The sequence below is a fragment of the Lemur catta genome, chromosome 17 (genome assembly GCF_020740605.2).
Source record: "Lemur catta isolate mLemCat1 chromosome 17, mLemCat1.pri, whole genome shotgun sequence".
Taxonomy (NCBI): domain Eukaryota; kingdom Metazoa; phylum Chordata; class Mammalia; order Primates; family Lemuridae; genus Lemur; species Lemur catta.
The window spans coordinates 26,409,234-26,428,566 of NC_059144.1; the positions used below are offsets into that span (position 1 = coordinate 26,409,234).

Below are 19,333 nucleotides of genomic sequence, written 5' to 3' on the forward strand. Positions count from 1 at the left end.
GGGCGGGGGCCGGGGACCGCCGAGCGCCGCGGATGGAGCTCCGCCCGCGGCCGGCGAGGGCGCCCGGAGAGTTAGCGCCCGGAGGCACGGGGAGGCGGGTGAGGGGCCGGGGTGACGGTGTGGGGGTACCAGCCCATCCTCCCTCCCCTGCGCTCAGGGCAGATCTTCACCGCCAGCGCCCGGGCTTAGGGCACCGGAGCTTGGAGCCCGAGGTCCCCGGGCGCAGGGGCGGGGCGGGGGGGTTGCGGGAGAAGACCCCTCCCCCGCCGCCTGCCTGTCCCCGCCGCCCGGGAGCCCCTATTGCGCCAAGCCCAGATGCCCTTTCCCCTCCCCACCGCTATCCCCCACCTCCCCACACACAGCCCTCGGGTAGAACCCCGGGTCCTCTCTGGTCCTTAGGTCCCCACAGGCTCCTCAGGCGCGTGCGGTTCCGTGGCTCAAGGGCGCCACCTGAAGGCTGAGAGGAAGCATCTGCGAGCCCCCCTGCCCCCTTTCTCTGCTCTTTTTTTTCCTCCGTGGGACAGTGGAGCGCGCAGCGTAACAGGGATGTTCTCTTGAGGCACTGCCGATGGCCACACACACCCTAGACCTCCAAGGCCCAGCCGTGGGGCCTCCTCCCCTGGGATGCCCGCCTGGCTCTCACACACGCTCCTTCACCCGGGGGCCCCTCCACCTCCGCTCGCCCTTTGCCTCTTAACTCTGACAGCTGCGCTGTTCTGTTGACGGGCCAGGCCCTCCATCAGACTGGAAACTCCTGCGCAGCAGGGCCCGTGTCTGATCCCCTGCAACCCAGCAGGTGGGTGTGGGTGAGCAGGTAGTGAGCGGGGTGACATTTCCTTCCTTTACAGGGAGGAGATTAAGGTGAGTTGAGTGAAGTGCCCAGAGCACAAAATTCAAGGAGACATTTCCTCTTTGGGGGCCCAGGCCAAGCTCAGAGAGAGGTTTGGTCCAAAGACCATGGAGTTTCCAGGAAGACTCGGTGGCCGGCTGACTTGAGTGGCCCCGGGTAGTTCCTCTTACCTCTCTTAGCCTCAGTGTCCACCTCTGTCGATGGGGATCATGAAAATGCAGTCTCTGGGGTACTGGGACCGCCAGTAGAGGCTGGCCATCTGGGAGGACAGCCAAATGCTAATGCCCTGTCGTGGCTCCTCAGCCACCTCGTGGGCAGAGCCTGACTGATCCTCCTCCAAAGGCCTGTGTAGTCCTCGACAACCAGGAGACTGGGGGTCACCCTGGAAGCTGGGGGCCTGTGCCTTTGAGGCCAGCATAGCATAGCACCAGGGCTAGGAAGGCCATTGTCTCCTCCCTACATTCCAGAAGCTTGACCTGTTGTTAGGGACTTCAAAGGGAAGCTAGCTCTGGCCCCAACTCCTGTTCAAATCCCAGCTGCACCCCCACATTTGTGCGCCCTTGTGCAAAGGGCTCCCCTCTTAAGGCTCAGTTTCCTCATCTGCAAAATGGACTTAGAACGGGTCATGGGAATTTAGATGAGACACTTCCCTTAAAGTACTCACTGTTCCTTCGCTTGGTCATGCACAGTCTCTTCTTACTGCCCTTGCCTTGACTGTTCCTTCTGCCTGGGACATGTTTCTTCCTGATATCCCCACACTTCTTCCATCTTTGCTTCAATGTCACCCTTCCCGGACCATCCTTTTAAAAACAGCAGCCACACCCTTTACTCCTTATCAACTTCTGGCGTTAGTTTCTTTGTTTATTGCCACCTGCACTAAAAAAATAACTGCCAAGAAGTAGGGGCTTTGCCTGTTTCCCTCCCTGCTGTATCCCCAGATGCTAGAAAAGGGACTGACACCTAGGAGGTCCTTGCTAAGTACTCATTGAATAAAGAACAGAGAAAATGAGCAAATATTTATTAAACACCTATTTTATACTAGCCAACTAAGTAGTCTAAGTAGGTAGACTCCATCCCTACCCTCAAGACACTCGTATTCTAGTGGGAGAAAGGGATAAGGAAATGTAACATTGCAGCTGTAGTAAGTGCTGCGAGCCAAGACACACAGTGCTGTGCGAGCACTAGGTGCTGACCTAGTCTTGGGGATAGGGATGGCTTTCCTGTAAAAGTGAGGACTGAGCTGAGATCGGAAGGATGAGTAGAAGGCAGCCAGGTAAAGAGGGCAGGGCAGGGAAGTCCAGCAGAGGGATGGGCCTGGACAAAGTCCCTGGGACAGAAGAGAGCATGGTGAGTGTGAGAGTAGAAGGAGACCAGTGTGGTTGTCACGGGGAGCTCATTAAGGTACGTGGTAGAGGATGAGGCTGGACTTGTCAGCAGGCCAGGTCACTGCAGAGCCTTCTAGGCCAAGGATTTTGTCCTTTATCCACAGAGCAGGGGGGAGCCACTGATGAGAATAGGGAAGGGATTAACAAAACCTTTTCCCTCGGCATGGGAATTTGACCTTCGGTTAACTGTCGAGCTCTGTTCCCTGGAAACAGATAAACATATGTCTGCTATGTTACTAAGCAACATTGCTTATGACAGAAAATGACCTCCTGAGGAGGAAGCTAGAATGATCCATGTGGCGATGGATTAGAGTTGGAGGTATCAATATGAATTTGTGTTTAGCATAATATAGATGAAGATGATGATACATAGAAATAGTCATAGATATGTATATACACGAGTTAGCATACACATGTACATTTCCTTGCTCTATCAGCTGAGAGGGTCTAGAAGCAATGCTATTCCACAGCAACAAGCACACGTAGTACCGAGATCTTGGTTTCTAATACCATTCTCCAATAAAAGGATCCACAGCTCCTTGGAGAAATGGCTGTTTCAAGGACTTGGGCAGGAAATATACAAGATGAGCCTGGAGTATAATCTTATAGTGCCAGAAAGTAATGAAATACTAAACACACATGTGCATGCGCACGAGCACGTGCGCGCGTGCGCGCGCACACACACACACACACACACACACACACACACACACACACACACACACAATGATGGGGGTATGTCAAAGAACATATGGGCCAATTGAAAGTGCTCCCAATGACCAAAGCTTGAAAATTTTAAGCAACGAAATAAATAAAGTACTATTAGATTGTAACAGAAAGTATGAAATAAATATCCTCGAATCCATACTGATATAAATAACTGAACAAATATACGAACAAATGGGAAGAAAAGATAAATCTCCCACACAGAATTCTAAATTCTATATACAGATACTCAGTCCTCAAGGAGGGGAAATATAACTCCCCAATTATTAACTGTGGGCTGCATGTAGTGACTTCTTTTCTGAGAGTACATTATGGAAAGGGGGAAAAAGAGTAAGTGTACAGTGGAGAAACCCGACAAACCTCATCCAGGTGATCAAGGTCAGTACCAACTGAGGGACAGTCTACAAAATACCTGACCCAGTCTCAAAACTGTCAAGGTCATCAAAAACAAGGAAAGTCTGAGAAATATCACAAACAAGAGGAGCTTCAGGAGACATGACAACTAAATGTAGTGAGGTATCTTCAATGGGGTCTTGGAACAGGAAAAGGACATTATGTAAAAACTAAGGAAATCTGAATACAGTATGGACTTTAGCTAATAATACATATAAATATTAGTTCATTAATTGTAACAAATGTACCATACTAATGTAAGAAGTTAATAACAGGGGAAAATGGGCATGGGGGACACAGAAAGTCTCTGTACCATCTTTCTAATTTTTCTCTAAAACTGTTCTTAAAAAAAATGAAGCTGTTGTTTTTAAACACCCCTGCTAGGCGAATTGCATCTGGACTGGGAGGAACTATACATATCTGGTGGAAAATTCATACTCTGGGCCTCCTGAGCATGGTTACTCATGTAACTGAGTAAGGCCAAGGATGTTGGTTCCCGTGGGACATGAAGCTTTTAAGCCAGTATTGTTCCTGCACGGCCTGATGGGGATTTCCTCTTGCACCTGAGGGTACTGCTTGGCTGGATGAAGCCAGGACTCCTTCTGAGAGGAACACCTGATAGCATTGAGTGCTATGCCTGCAAGCTGATATTCCTGTCCTACATCCTTTAGAGTAGGTCAAGGCCAAGTGTGGCTTATGGCCATCTGTTGAGTCAGAGTGCACAGTTGAATCTAAGAAGATCCCTCTGTGGACATGGCAGCGGGTGGGTGATAAGCAGGGGAGTGATGTGATCAGAATGGCATTGTGAAAACATTCTCCCTCTGGCTACTCCCAGAGGCAAAGGAACAGAGAGAAAACAGACCATGTGGGAGGTTATTGTGGTCGTGTTGCCACACGGTAAGTCCTCCATCAAAAAGCTGCAATTGTATATCTGTGGAGACCTGTGATCTGTGAGAGAGAGAATGGGACCTCTTGTAGAATATTACAGTATGGTTTAATTCAGAATTTACCAAAGGGTAGTAGCATATGACATGATTTTATGTGCTATAATATATAGATAAATATTGCTGCATAATAAGCCACCCCAAAACTTAGCATTTTAAAAGAAAGTCATCATTTATTTGCTCACAGTTTGAACTGGTCTCAGCTGGAACAGCTCAACTCTCTTCTATATGGCGTCAGCTGGGGTGACACAAAGAGTGGGAGCTGGCTGGAAAATCTCAGATTGACCATGTATCTGTGAGCTTGGTTTTCACTGTCAGCTGGGTTTTTCCATTCTCTTCCACATGGCCTCTCCACGTGGCTAGCTTGGGGTTCCTTACACAATGGTGGTCTCAAGGTAGTCAGAGTTCTTCCATGGCACTCAACTTTCTCCAGAGCACAGAAGGAGAAGCTGTTGGGTCTTCTGAAGTTGAGACCTGGAACTGGCACCTCATTGCTTCTGCTGAATTCTATTGCTGTGTGCAGGTCACAGGCCAGCCCAGATTCAAGGGGAAAGTATAGACACTGGGAAGCATGCCCTGGACTGGGATCTGGGTACAAGGGCAGAGCTAAATGACATCTCTGAGTCCTACTTTCTCTATCCGAGAGATAGGAATAACTCTGCCCTCATGTCTCAGGGCAGATCGCCTACCACTCTCATATCTTAGTTTCTCTGTCTACCCAGTGAGGGTCACGGAAGTCCTGTCTCTGCCGTGGAAGGAGCAGATATGGTCATGAACAAGGTAACACTTGGGAAAGAATAAGACATTTAAATACATAGGTAGGGGGATTATGGAAAGGGCTTGGATGGGGAAATTAGGAAACTTGGCTTCTGCTCTAGCTCTGCTGCTATATTGTTAGGATATTGATTTGAATCTTGTAATAAAGAGATTCAAAATAATTGTGCCTTCAGTAAAACAAAATTTATTTCTCTTATAAAAGTCTTCTTGGCAGTTGAGGCTGACATGGTGGTTCACCAATCACAAGAAACCTGGGTTTATTCTATCTTGTTGCTCTGCCATCCCCTACCGTGTGGTCCAAGACAGCTGCTCCAGCTCCAGCCCTTATCCCTATGTTGCAGTCAGCAGAAGGAGGACATGGGGGAAAGGGATGCACCTTCTTTCTGCCTTTTAAGGGCACAACCCAGAGACTGAACACATCACCTTCATTTGTATCCCATTGGCCGCCATTTAATCACACGGCACACTTTCCTGCAGGGTGTCTGGGAAATGTAGTCTTATGCCATGTGTGAAAGGAAGAAGAGATATCAAAGGATAACCTGTAATTTTTGTCATAGCTGCTGATTTGCTTGGGCACCCACATCCCCACCTGAGCCACAGTTTCTTCATTTGCAAACTCATTCATTCATTTGTGTAATACACACACAGAGGGGTGTGTGTGTGTGTGTGTGTGTGTATAAGGCAAGTGTTATAAAGAAAGATTTTTGAACCAGTCGATTGCTAATGGGCCTCTTACCTGCTGGGCTCTAATCCCTGAGAGGGCAGGTGTGAGGTCTTTCTTACTCATCACTCCATCCGCAGCATCACTGCAGGGTCTGGCTGCCCACGGATGATGAATGGATGGCCATTCTGGCTTCCGTATTGGGTGGTGACATTTTCCCCACTCAGGGATTTAAGTTCTTTCCCTTTCCAGGTTCCACCTCCCCTCCCCTCTGCTTGCCAAGCCTTTCTGAACCTATGAAGTAAAATGTGCTCTGAGGCAGAATCCTGAGAGTGGGATTAAAAATAAATGAAAGTGCATCAAAACAAGTTAACCACAAGAAATGGCTTTCCAGGGTAATTAGGTGTCAGTGCTAACGTCAAGGCCAGATGACCGGATTCTAACTTCCAAGTGCTCCTCTCAGTACCGCTACTGTGTAGGGGAGAGGGCAGTTTGAGCCCCTGCCTGGCCCTCCACCATTTCAAGACAAGAGGCAAGACCCTCCCGACACAGGTAAGGGAAAACAGGTTCTAATTCCAGCTTTGGTGCTTACCTGCCAGAGAAATCCTAGGGAAATCCATGCCTCCCTGAGCCTCGGTTTCCTCATCTGTAAAAAAGTTGTTATTAATAGGATCTACCTGAAATCATCTATAAAATGCAGATAATAATGGTATCTACCTCATAGGCAGAAGTTCCAAACTTTCTCAGTTCACAGCACCCTTAGCATCTTAGTAATTTGTTCAGTGTACCAGGCCCAAAGAAATACTTAACAGTTGTTTATTAAGTATTAGCTTCAAACAACTTAATGATAGTTGTTGGCATAGTATCGGACAGATGTCATTGTATTATATTTCCCTCAAGATTTTAAATATTTTTCAGGGCCTCTGTGAGTTTGCTACAGTGCCCAAGGTGCCTCAGCACACAGTTTGGGAATTGTAATCATAAAGTTTTTTTTTTTCTTTTTTTTCTTTTTTGAGACAGAGTCTCCCTCTGTTGCCCGGGCTAAAGTGCCATGGTGTTAGCCTAGCTCACAGCAACCTCAAACTCCTGGGCTCAAGCGATCCTCCTGCCTTAGCCTCCTGAGTAGCTGAGACTATAGGTGCATACCACCACACCTGGCTAAATTTTTTTACTTTTAGTAGAGACGGAGTCTCACTCTTGCTCAGGCTGGTCTTGAACTCCTGAGCTCAAGCGATCCTTCCGCCTCTGCCTCCCAGAGTGCTAGGATTAAAGGCGTGAGCCACCACACCCAGGCAAATCATAAGGTTTTAAAGATGAAATGAGGCTATGTATGTCAAGAGACTCACTTTGCCCAATGGCACATGGCAAAAGCAACAACGTGACTGTTCTAAGCCTAAGCCTTAAGAGGCCTCACGTGGTTCCGCTTGCTCTCTTATCCTTTGTCACTGCCAAGAGAAGAACATGCCCTATCAGCCTCCTGATTCCAGGAGGAGGACAAGAGATTTGCAGAGCAGACTCAGACCTGTAGGTCTACAGCCCCAAGCAGACCATACCAGCCAACCCACAAACTCACGAGTGAAAAAAAAAAAAGTTGTTGTTGGAAAGTATGGAGTTTTGGTGAGATTTGTTAAAAAGCACTCTTGCGACAAATCCAACCTCTCCACCTGTGGCAAATTCAATGTCTCCAAGAGCAGATCTAATTTGGCCACTTGGTCACCACCTTGAACACAGCTCCTAGAATACCAGTTACCCACAAGCCAGTATCTCCCTCCTGTCCAGTCTGTAGATAGCTGCCTCGGACAGGGGCACTCATCTCTGTTCCAGGCAATTGTCCCATGATTTCAGGGCCAGGTGACACACACCCTGGTGACCTGCCAGGAAGGAATAATTTCTGGCCCCTGTATTCGGAAGGGGTGTGAATGTGGCAGGCAGGAGTCTCTCAGATCCTCTTTGGTTCTGAAGAGTGACAACTGAACTAGGAGAAGTTGCACATAAAATTGTGCCTGCACACGCAGTCACATGGCAGTCAGAATGCATCTCAGGCTGGAAACCCCAGAATACAAGAAATGTGACGTTCCTTGCAACACACTTTGGTAACTATTTTGAGCCTCATTATCCCTAAGAGGGAAAGGATGAGGCCCAAGCTCACAAAGAAAGTTTGGTAGAGCTGGGGTTAGAGCCCAAGTGTCCTGGCTGCCTATATAGTGCCCCTTTTCCTGCACAGTTGGTCTTAGCCTTGGAAGGAGCCCCAGGGCCCACCTCCAAGCCAGTGGAGCCCCTTCTCCAGTCTTCCCGATCATCTGGGCTATGCTTTTGCACTCCACTGACTGAATGCCCACTGCTTATAAGAATTCCAAGCAACAGCTTCCTCCTACTGAGTCTCAGCCTGCCTCCCTATGTCCTGTACCCACTGTCCTAGCTCTGTCTTCTGGGCTTACCATAAACGTACACTGTTTTCTCTTTAATTTATAAATATTGTAAGTTTTACTTCTGTAAACTCTATTGAGTTCTTTTTCAAATCTGCCTTTTAAATAGTGTCTTTTTTGGCATGATTTTTATTCCTTCTTGTATGCCTTTAATTCTTTTCAAAATACTTTTTAATAACCTTCATCTGAAGCTCTTGGGGAAAGAGGGGTCTAATCCTGCTGTGGATAGTGTCTGCTGACTCTTACTTATGGTGGATGGTTTCCCCGTGTATTTTGTCTTTTTGGATTATGAGTTCATCTTCGGGGGAGCTTTATCTGTGGATATTTTGTATAGTCAGAGTTGAGGGCAACTCTCCTTAAAATGGATTGAGTTTGTTTCATCAGTCATCTGAGATCTTTATCTGGGATCACTATGCTAATTCTTACTTTGGGGTTCCTAGTTTATGTGGATAGAATAAATTTATATTTTTAAAAACCTATGTGAGAATAGATTCTATTTGTTTTCATCACAGCATTAATTTGATTATTTTTTATTTCCATTCGCTACTAGGATGTCAGCTCCAGGAAAGCAAGGCCTTCGTTTCTCTGATTTTGGGTGATATCCCCAAGTGCCTGGAGCAGAAGTTTGGCAGACACACAATTGGTGAAAGACAGAATTAAGGAATACTCACTTCACAGTGTGATGTGAAGAATAAATGGTGTGTCAATCAGGATTGTGTTTTCCTGCAAGTAGCAGAGTGCCCCATTAAAAATGGGGTCTATTGTCTCACATAATGGACAAATGCTGTTTCAGATTCTGTGACTCAATGATTTCAAATGTCTCTACAGTTTTTTTTTGGCCTTTGTCTTATGGTTGCAAGGTGGCTGCTGTAGCTCCAGGCATCACATCTGCATTCAAGGCAGAGGAAGGGGGAGAAAGTCGGAGTAAAGGGAAAGCATCAGTGGCATTTTTCTTTTTATTAGGAAGATAAAATTTTTCTGGAAGCCTAACAGAAAATGATATCATTTGCTAGAAACGGGTCACCTAGGTATTCTAAAAGTAAGGGAACTTGGAAAATTAGCACTTCCCTTAATCTAAGCTTATCATAGATAAGTGAGTAAGAGAGGAAGAGGGCTGGGGAGACTGGTGGGATCTCTGTCCCAAATGAGATGCACTTTATATGTAAAACTCAGAACAAGCCCTCAGAAACAAACATCTATTTTCATAACAACCATTATTGTTACCAACATTATTGTTGTCACAGTCTCTGTGATCCTGCTGGCATCACATCTTGGCTTCTGGAACCATCAGACGCTGAGATACCCAGACCTTAATGCTCTCCCTCCCTCCCTCCTTCCCTCCCTCCCTGCCTTCTGGTTCTGTTCAGAGAACTAAAGCCCTTTAAAAAAAAAAAAAGCCAAATGACATTTTCCACGGTGAGCTACTTCCTGCTCTCATTAACTCCATTTTCAATGACTTGGCCAGAACCTGCTGCCAGTGTGAAGGAGGTGGGGGACTGTACCAGTCAAAGATCCCTCAGGCCCGTAACCCGGTCAGTGTCAAGGTTGCTCCCAAGGACACTGAGATGAGAACAGCAGAAGAGCCAACCCCAAACCTTGGACAGACCCTGGCGTGGCTGAGAAAGGAGCTGGTAAGGTTTTGTGTTTCCATTTCCCTGATGTCCCCACCATGTATTTTCCAAGGTTCTCTGGTCTCCTCTCCCAGGTGCCCCCCAGGCTGGCTTATGGGCCCTACAGTCTCCCCTCTGGGACCAGCCACACAGAGCACGATTGTGATCTCAGGTGTGGGGATAAGTAGGTCGTGGCCTACATAGGAGGCGCTGGGTGTGGCGCTCGCCAGACTGGTTTTACAATTACACTGAGTCCTGGGTATGTGCCCAGCACTGCTGCTGTGTGGCCGCTAGCGGGTAGCTTTATCTCTTTGAGCCTCAGCGTCCTTATCACAAGATGGGTGTAACAATAGTACCAGCACCGTAGGGGTTATTGCAAGGATTCGGTGAGGAGATGCTTGAATTCACTTAGTGTATGCTTAGCACATTGATGTTGACTGTTATAATCCTGACCCAGGTGGACATGGAGTACACCCACCGTCTTAGCCAAGGATTGAGAAACTAACAATTTATTTGGAGGTACGAGCCCAGAGTGTTGGGAGGGAGGGAAATGGGGAGTTACAGCAAAGACCAACGCTGTTCCAGAAAACGATGCCAGGCGTTGTGCTACCCAGCTGGCCACCACCTCAGAAGGTCTCTCAGCAGCTGGTTTACCAGCTAGAGGACTTTTCTGCAGGGGTTGAAGGAGGAACTGCACCTTGGTGGGGAGAGAACACAGAGGACATCTATCTGCCCAGCTAGCTGCTGTCTCCGCTTTCCCACTGGTAAAGGTCTACCCCATGGGACACTAACTTTCCTGAACAGATGTGTTGTTACTTGGTCCCCTAGTGGCTGTTCAGGGAGCTAGGACTTGTGCCTTTCATTGTGATGTTTTCTCCAAGTCCACAAATAGAGGGGTGCCCAAAGTGCGTGGGGACACCAGCCAAGACAGAGAGGGGGGCAGTTCAGGGAACCTCAGAAGAGGTTTGTTTTCCAATATGCCCACTTCTCATTCTGCGGAGAGACAGGATTGCCCAAAAATGAACTTTCTGGGTTGCCAGGCAACAGGCCAGCTGGGACCCAACCCTGTCTTCACCCCAGAGGGAGGGGCTGACCCAGCAGGGCTTCTCATGGGACCAGGGCATTCCATGGCAGGAGCTGGAGCTTCTCACAGTCCACAGGCATCCAGAGCTGGGCAGCGGGCCTTCCTCGTGCTCCCCTAAATAGCGGGCACCTAAGCTGAACCCAGAGCGCCCATTTCCCCACCGATGAAGTACCTCTCTCTCGGCCATGAAGAGGGAGAGCGGGCCGGGGGTCCTACCTGCAACACAGCCTCCGCGGCCCAAGCACCTCCCTCTCCCTGATGCCAAGAGGTGCGGAGCCTCGAGTCTCCTCCTGCAGAGCCTGACTCATAAACTTCCCAGTCACGCTTGTTTTTAACCCCGGTTGCACAGAATTATGACTCCATAAGAGCCCTTCTGGAACCCACCCAAAAAGCCTCCCTCGGCCACCCTCAGGAGAGGACCAGCACAGGACAGTCATCTCACGCAGCGGCGGGAACAGCTCGGGAAGGCCAGTGGCTACCCTGGGCGGAAGTCTGGTGCTCTTCCTCTTTTCCTGGGATCTCAGGAGCCCCAGAGTCCTGGTGGGGGTCTGCAAGAGGGGAACGAGCTGCAGCCACCTTGTCACAACGAGGCAAACCAGCCTGATGCCTGAGCCGGCGACCATTAGGCAGGACAGAGTTTCACGCTGTGGGGGTTGAGCAAACTGAGCCCAGAGCCCACCTCACCTCAGGGCCTCTTGCTTTGTGAGAAAAGACACTTCGCTACTGTTGGAGCAGCTTGGCCAGGGTTTCGCATCCTCAAAGCCAAAGGCACTGCGTCCACCCCGTCCCTTAACATCGCCTCAGTACGGGGCACGCCTCCGTGTCACAAGCACGTACCCAGAGCTGGTGCCGAAGGGTGGACAAAAAGATGTGTGTGGGGAAAACCCAAAAATTGAGAAAACACAGGCTGAACAATTTCCAGGGAAAGAAAATGTATGGAAAAAAATTCCTAGGGGAAAATGGGAGAAAGGGTGGAGATGGGTGAGTGACGATAGGAGAGTTCTAATGCAGCGGTTCTCGAACTTTTTTATTAAGGACACCAAAAGTTATATCTATCAATATGGACTGAATTAGAAACCAAAGCTGAGAAGTTCTTAGCATTATATTACTAATGCATTTAAAAATATAATAAACTCATTACATGTTAATACAATATTACTTATCCAAAATAACTATATTTTTCAAAGCAAATATTTAGGGAGAAGAGCAGCCCTGTTTTACATTGTTGCAAATTGCTTTCAGTCTGGCTTAATAGAACACAGCTGGATTCTCATATCCGCTTCTGCACTCAATCTGTTGAGATATTACATGCCATTAGCTTCTGGAAAGCTCCACTGTGTGCTCATAAGAAAATGGAAGTTTAAAAAGAAAATAATATCTTAGTATTGTAATGAAAGCAGTTTTGAACCATGCTGACCCCCTGAAAGGGTTTCCCAGTGGCCTAATTCATCCAGTCATCATAAAATCCCTGAAAGGCAAGCAATTTGCTTTCCACTTTGCAGAGGAGGAAGCAGAGGTTTGGCGGATATGGCTCCTGGAAGGTTGTGCAATTCACAAGTGGGCTTGTCTATGATGAGATGGTGGTTGGGGAGGGGCTCTACAGGGGGGACATCAGTGCTTTGCACACCCTCTCACGGACTTCTCATCTCTCCTAGTCTGAGATGCAGATCCAAGACCAGAGGCTCCTGCTCACACTGAGGCATCTTCACAGCATCCTGGAGGAGCTGCGTGCCGACAGGGCCCACTGGGAGGATGCCAGGTCCAGCGGAGGGACCTCCCCCATCAGGGCTCGAGCAGGTTCTGAAGGCAGAGGCTGCCAGCATGTTTCCTCAAGGGGGCTGGTCCAAGTCCTCCAAGGGGAAGACAGCAGGCGAAGCTCCCTCCCTTAACTGGCTGAAGGTGACACTGGCTCAAACCCTGTTACTACTAGTCTAACCTTTGACTGTGATGTTTTCGGGGGAGAGCACCAGGAAGCCAGGGCTCTGGGTTCACCTCTGCCCTCATCTGCTGTGTGTCCCTGGATCCATCAGTCAGCTTCTGTGTGTCTCTGGTTCCTTTTCTGTCCTTCAGGGTTTCTTTGTAAGGCACAAATTGGATGTGAACACACTTTGAAAACACAAATATGTTATGTGGCTCTGGCAAGCGTGATAGCAGCAATCCTAATCTTGGGAATTTCTTAAAAGGTGATTGTTAAAACAAAGAAAGAGCTAAATGTGCAATACTGGTTGCCAGGTGTTGCCACGGTGAAAAATTGAGACCCCATGTAGTGACTTTGTGGCTGTTTTCTTGTCCTCCCAGCAAGCCTTCCCATTCCCCTTCATCTGATAACAACAGGCCCTGTTGCCACCCTGGCCATAAGGGTGGGTATATTACCAGGCCTGGCCAATTATATAACCTATGGTTGCCCCAAAAGCATGATTGGCCCAGTGAGAAGGCATGTGACTCAACAAAGCCAATCACAGTCCTTCCCTGTGATTGCTATCTGGATGCTCTTTCTATTATAGTTATAAAGCTGAGGCTGCTGGCAGCCATGTTTCCTGCCAAGTGAAGAAGACCTGTCTGCAGTAGGAAGGAAACAGGCTAATATTCACAGAGAAGTAGAGAGAGGGCCACACAAGAGATGGACAGAGAAGAAGAGTGCTAGCTTTTTTTAGTCTGTGATTTTAGGGTCTAGTTTTGTGAGTTACCCGTGTTCTTTGCAGCAACTGAAGCCAGTAGATTCTACAACCACCACCCACAGCCACACACACCAATTTGATTTGTTTAAGCTGATTTGAGTAGGGTTTCCCTCATTTGCAACCAAAATGGTCTTGAGGAATACAATCCAGATGTTCAAAGAATCAAAGAAGAGGAAATCATTAAGAAAATGGCATTTCATTCATTCAGGGTTTGTGACAACATCAGTAACAGCAGGCAACAAGGCTCGTGATGCAGCAGAGACTCTCAATGGTATGGGGTACTGCAGACATAACTGAAAAATTACATCTGCCCATAAGAAAACTAAAGCAAAAAAAGTGAAAATAAAAAAGTCATGGTGTTTAGATGGTCCAGTTATTGGTAGGTCTTGTTTGTTTTTGAAAATCTACCTGCATGTTGTTAGAATAGTGGCTCATGCCTGTAATCCTAGCACTTTGAGAGGGTGAGGCAGGAGAATTGCTTGAGGTCAGGAGTTTGAGACCAGCCTGAGCAAGAGTGAGACCCCATCTCTACTAGAAATAGAAAAAGCAGCTGGGCATGGTAGTTTGCACCTGTTGTCCCAGCTACTCAGGAGGCTGAGGCAGGAGGATCGCTTGAGCCCAAGAGTTTGAGGTTGCAGTGAGCTATGATGATGCCACGGCACTGTAGCCCAGGTGACAAAGCAGGACCCTGTCTCAATATATATATATATATTTTGAGAATATATATATATATATATATTGTTTTCATGGCTTTGAAAAAGTAAATCCATTGTGAACAGAGTGCATTATAAGTACAATATTTGCAGTCAGACCAACCTGGGATTTTTATGTAATATTTGATAAGATAAAAAATCCCTGCTCTGTGAGGCTGGGGCTGACTCTCTGCAAATCACATTTCCATGTTACCAGCTGCTCCCTGGTTAGACTTTGTTAGATTTTGACAAAAAGCAGGATGGGGTTAGACGACAAGGCTAGAGAACAGAGAAGGGACTTGCTCCTTCTTCTCTGTTCCCTGTTATATCCTGTGGACTTCCTATTCCCATGATTGTCACCCAGCAATGGTTCCTCACTGCACAGTAGCAATTCCTTCCTGAGGCTCCATCCTTCTCCAGAATCTGGGTCCCAGCCCCATTAAGTCCCTCTCCTGAACTCAAAGACACAAGCACCAAATGCCAGTACCTCCTCCTCTGAAGTCTGGGTCCCTTCCCTACATACCTGGCCCTTTTCTGAGCTCAGAGACACCAGACCCAGCTAAGCACAGCTCCCTTCTCAGATATCTGAATTAAGCTCCACAGGGCTCCTCCTCTAAGTTTTAAAGTTTTAACAGTTTCTGCCTCTTTTCTTTGTTCCCTCAGACCTGGTGTGGTAGATGCTTCCTGCAGTTGCTATCTTAGAGTTCTTTTTATCACTTTTCAGTAACCTAGTTAACAACTTTATACTTCATTAACAATTCTTTATATTAAATTCTCTTTGTTAAAATACCTGGTGTGGTTTCTGTCTCCTCCCTGTCCTGAACTGACAGTCTTTTGCTGTTATAACCAATGCCACTGTAACTATTCTTGTTCACGTTTCCCGGTTGGTGCACATGCACGAGTCCAAGAGTTTCTTTAGAATATATACCTAAGAGTTGCACTGAAGGTATGAGAATGCTTACATTTACAAGAAACATGTTGTCCAAAGTGGGTCTATTTACACTCCCACAAGCAGTGTATGAGAGTTCCTATTGATCCACATCTTCTTCCTAACATTTGGTATTATCAATCTTCTTAATTTTTGCCAATATCATGGGTGCACAGTGGTATTATATTGTGATCTTAACTTGCATGATCCTGATTGCAAACGTGGTTGTTAACCCGGGTGTTAATTCCAGCACCACCATTTATTTACTTTTTTATCTTGGATAAGTTATTCAGCCTCTCTGAGCCTCAGTTACCTCATCTATTAGAAAGGAGATAATAATCCTACTCATAGGATTATTGTGCAGATTAAACCAGACAATGCATTTACATCACTTTGCACAGCACTTGGCCCTGGAAAGGGCAATAAATGGCAGCTTGTTATTATTGCTTGGTGATTATATACTGAGTTGTGAAACTGCACCTGTTACAAATGGACAAGCTTGTTAGCTATCATCATTTAGAGAGATCTTCTCGGCCATGCAAAGTAAAAATAATATTGCAATTCCCAATCTTCATTAAAAAAAATCTGTTTTCTTCCTTCAGCGTTCTCTTGGTCTTCTTTGACATGATGGGCTGTTAAGCAGACAGAATTAAAAAATACTGTTGAACTGTGCAACTATTCACAAATTCCACTTCAAACAGAAGCACAGTGCACAGTTGTCAAAAGCTGATAACAGACTGGAGTACTTGACCCCCATAAACTCTCACCAACCAGCCCCGTGTAGTAGTGCTGCCAGTCAGGGGGGGAATGTTAGAACTAAATCATGAGTATAGCAGCCATCAATGTAGCCTTTATGGTTTACTAATCTTCTAATTGTGCCAGTCAATCTGGGAGGATTATTTCGTTGAAACTTATTTTATTCTTTGGTAGTTTAAATATGTTCTTTTTAAAGGTAAAATAAAAATATAAAAGGTGAAAAAAATGTATTAATAAAAATAAAAGGATTTGTTCTGTAAAATTTGGATTCAGTCAAAAGGCTGCACTTAAGGACCTAGAAAGCCACAGGTTCCCCATGCCTGCTCGAGGACCACACCTCTGGCATCACCACGGTTAGGAAGCCAACCCAGAATCTGGTGTCCCCTTCCCTGCTCTCCACATATCTTGAGCCCCTGTTCATCAGTGGGATTTCTGTCCTGTCTCTGCCTTGTTTTGCCTAAACCCTCCCGAGGCCAAAGTTCAGCTCATGTTTCACTGGGTGGAAGTCAGTTTCATGGGGCCAAATTCAAGGTGTTGGCCATGCTGTACTCCCTTGGGAGCCTCTAAGGGAGCATTCCCTCCTTGACTCTTTCAGTTGCTGGTGGCTTCTGGCATTCCTTGACTTGAGCTGCATCACTCCAACCTCTGCCTATGTCTTCTACTGTGCATGTGCAAAATCTCCCTCTACCTCTTATAAGGATTCACGTGATTGCATTTATGGCTCACCCAGATAATCCAGCATAACCTCCCATATAAATATCTTTGATTTAATCATACCTGCAAAGACCCCCTCCTTTTTCCATATAAGGTGACATTCACAGGTTCCAGGGATTAGGGTGTGGGAGCCATTTATCAGCCTACCACAGTAGGTGATTATCTACAGGAAATTTTCCTCTCATTCTTCCTGGGAGTCATTCTCTGGCCAATGCGCAGGACTAAGAAAAATTTCACATAGCTGCCGAGAGCCTTGGTCCCTATCAGAAGAACTCGTTTGGTGAACACCTACTATGCACAAGCATCATAACATGTTGACTAGTAAGTACGGGTTAATATTTCCATTTGACAGAGGAAAAAACTGAGACCCAAATGGCCAAGGAAGCAAAAGCAGGACAGGTGAGATCAAATGAAACTGGAGGTCCAAAGTTAGGCTATGGTAACCACTCGGTACTACTCTGTACGTGGTCGCCACCTCGTGTCCAGATGGAGTAATTCTTCTGCGAACCTGTCCGCTCTGGCTTGTAGAACTGGCTCCTTCAGCATCTGCGTTCCTGTTGCGGGGCAACTTCTTGGGAGGGCCCTGGAGGATGAGGCTTTCTGGTCCCAGAGAACTGGGTTTGAACGTCAGCTCTGCCACTGACGGGGTGACCTGGGACGAGTCACTTTTCTTCCTCTGATCCTCCATTTAGCTTTAACTCTAATATGAAAATGACACCTGCCAGGGCTGTGGAGAGGACGTTGGGAAAGTGCTTTGTAAACTAGTAATAACTGGGGGTAGTGGAAAGAAGAATTGTTTGCAGTTGAACAGGCTTGGATTCAAAAAATACTTAATATGCACCTGCTGTGTGCCAGGCACTGTTCTGAATGTGGGAATGTAGCAACAAATAAAACAGACAAAATTCATTTTTCATGTAGTTAACAGTCTAGCATTCCCATTTTTGAGTCATTCATTCATTCACAAATACTACTATGTGCCAGGCACTTTCCTAAGCCACGGGCACAGAGGGGATCCAATATGGCTGGAGCCCAGGGAGCAAGAAGAGGATTGAGCAGGGGCAGATCCAGGTTTGAGGGGCCTGAAGCTTATGCAATTTAGGGTACTCTTTAAGAGAAAGAACACAAAGTCACAAATACAGAATTAGGCTAAAAAGAGAATTTTTTTATAATGAGAGAACAAATAATACATTACAAAATTTTAAAGCCTGACAAGTATCACAAACATCATGAAATCTAGAAACATAGCATAATATTTTTATTAATTAACTGCATGATGTGGCTCTATAATAATTTCTTTCTGTATTTTTTGCGGTATATTCTTTGATCATCTAGTCATAAGACAATGATTTAGTTGTATTATTTTCTATAAAGAGACTGTGGAAATAATTCAGTCTTTCCTCTACAGGATTAACTTTTTTGTGTGGATATTTTAAACAATTGTCTTTAAGTTGCAAAGCTTAACGGTATGTATGTTTTTAGGATTATTGTCAAATTTGGGGAAAACTCTATGTTTCTTTCATATATGATCTGTAAGTCTTCTTGTACAGTGACTAATTTTAAATATTCTTTGAGTTGACAGCACATTAGCCAGTTTTTTGTTGATGTCCCTATTGTAGTGGTATAAGTTCTATATTTTCTTCTTCTATGTCAGTATTTCATGTCAAATAATCAAGAAATTTAAATCTTTCCCAATATATTTATATGATCCATTCCTCTTAATTAGATTATCAAATGATCTGAGTCTATTTATTACTTTGACTTGAAATGTGTCTATTCCTCTTAATGAATCACTACTTTTGTTTTGATCTGTAGGCCATTTCATTTGTAAGCACTGGACATCGCTTAGGTAGATATGCTAAGGAAGACATGAGCCAATGCAATGAGATCATAGAACAGGCAACTTCCCACATGGATGATACTGTTTACAGTACTGCCACGTTTGTTCTACAAACACAAGACTCTGACATCTTCTACTTTGAGAAATTCCTATCCAAAAAAAAAAAGAAAAGAAAAAGTGTACAGGGCATTTATAAGTATATATGCTGCATTGACAGAATTCTCAAAGGAAAGAACTTCTGCTTTGATGAGAACCAATCCCTGGCTTATAGTTATTAATAGATATGCTTGATGATTAGATTTTCCATAGACTAGCTTCTGGCTCTGTATGTTTCAAATCTTGTTTCTTATTTATTGTGTACATACTCCTGATGCTGGGCACTAACACAGTTTATGGCCCTACACCTTCATGTCACAGCACAGGGTATGTCAGCACTGTGGGCAGTGGGTGTGTTCCTGGAAGCCATTCCTAACTGAGATAACAATGACTTAACTATAGATCAAAGTGACTGTGGATGACATAAATAAATCCCTCTGAACCTAAATTAAATGTACATCTAACTCAACTCTGCCTTAGCTGCATCCCTCAGGTACTCTATTGCCACCAACATAGTATGACAGAGGGAGAGTTGGGAAGAGACATGGATCTTAAAGGATTACAGTTAAATATCTTATTTCTGCAACGTTTACAAAAACATAGCCCCTGTGAACAAATTGCTATGCCTCTCTTAGCGCCTTGGAGGGGCCCATGCAAGTGAGGACCCTGAAACTGAAGATTCATTATTGTTGAGGTAAATCCACTCATATGAAATGAAGCCAGAATAGTAAGTAAGGGGAAATCAGATGAGGCCTTGTAGTTGTTAGGAGGAAGTT

At 45.9% G+C, this 19,333-nt stretch overlaps 1 protein-coding gene across 1 annotated transcript; it reads left to right on the top strand.

Annotated features, from left to right (window-relative positions):
* Positions 1–9,664: 9,664 nt before the first annotated feature.
* C17H20orf202 (chromosome 17 C20orf202 homolog) lies at positions 9,665–12,775 on the top strand. Its single transcript, XM_045528483.1, has 2 exons — positions 9,665–9,793; positions 12,512–12,775. The coding sequence occupies exons 1-2, from the start codon at positions 9,728–9,730 to the stop codon at positions 12,743–12,745; spliced, it is 300 nt and encodes a 99-aa protein (XP_045384439.1). The 5' UTR covers positions 9,665–9,727; the 3' UTR covers positions 12,746–12,775.
* The last annotated feature ends 6,558 nt before the right edge of the window (positions 12,776–19,333 follow it).

Coding starts and splice junctions, on each gene's coding strand:
- C17H20orf202 (XM_045528483.1), top strand. CDS start 9,728: ATGAGAACAGCAGAAGAGCCAACCCCAAACCTTGGACAGACCCTGGCG. Junction 9,794..12,511: donor CGTGGCTGAGAAAGGAGCTG/GTAAGGTTTTGT, acceptor CATCTCTCCTAG/TCTGAGATGCAGATCCAAGA.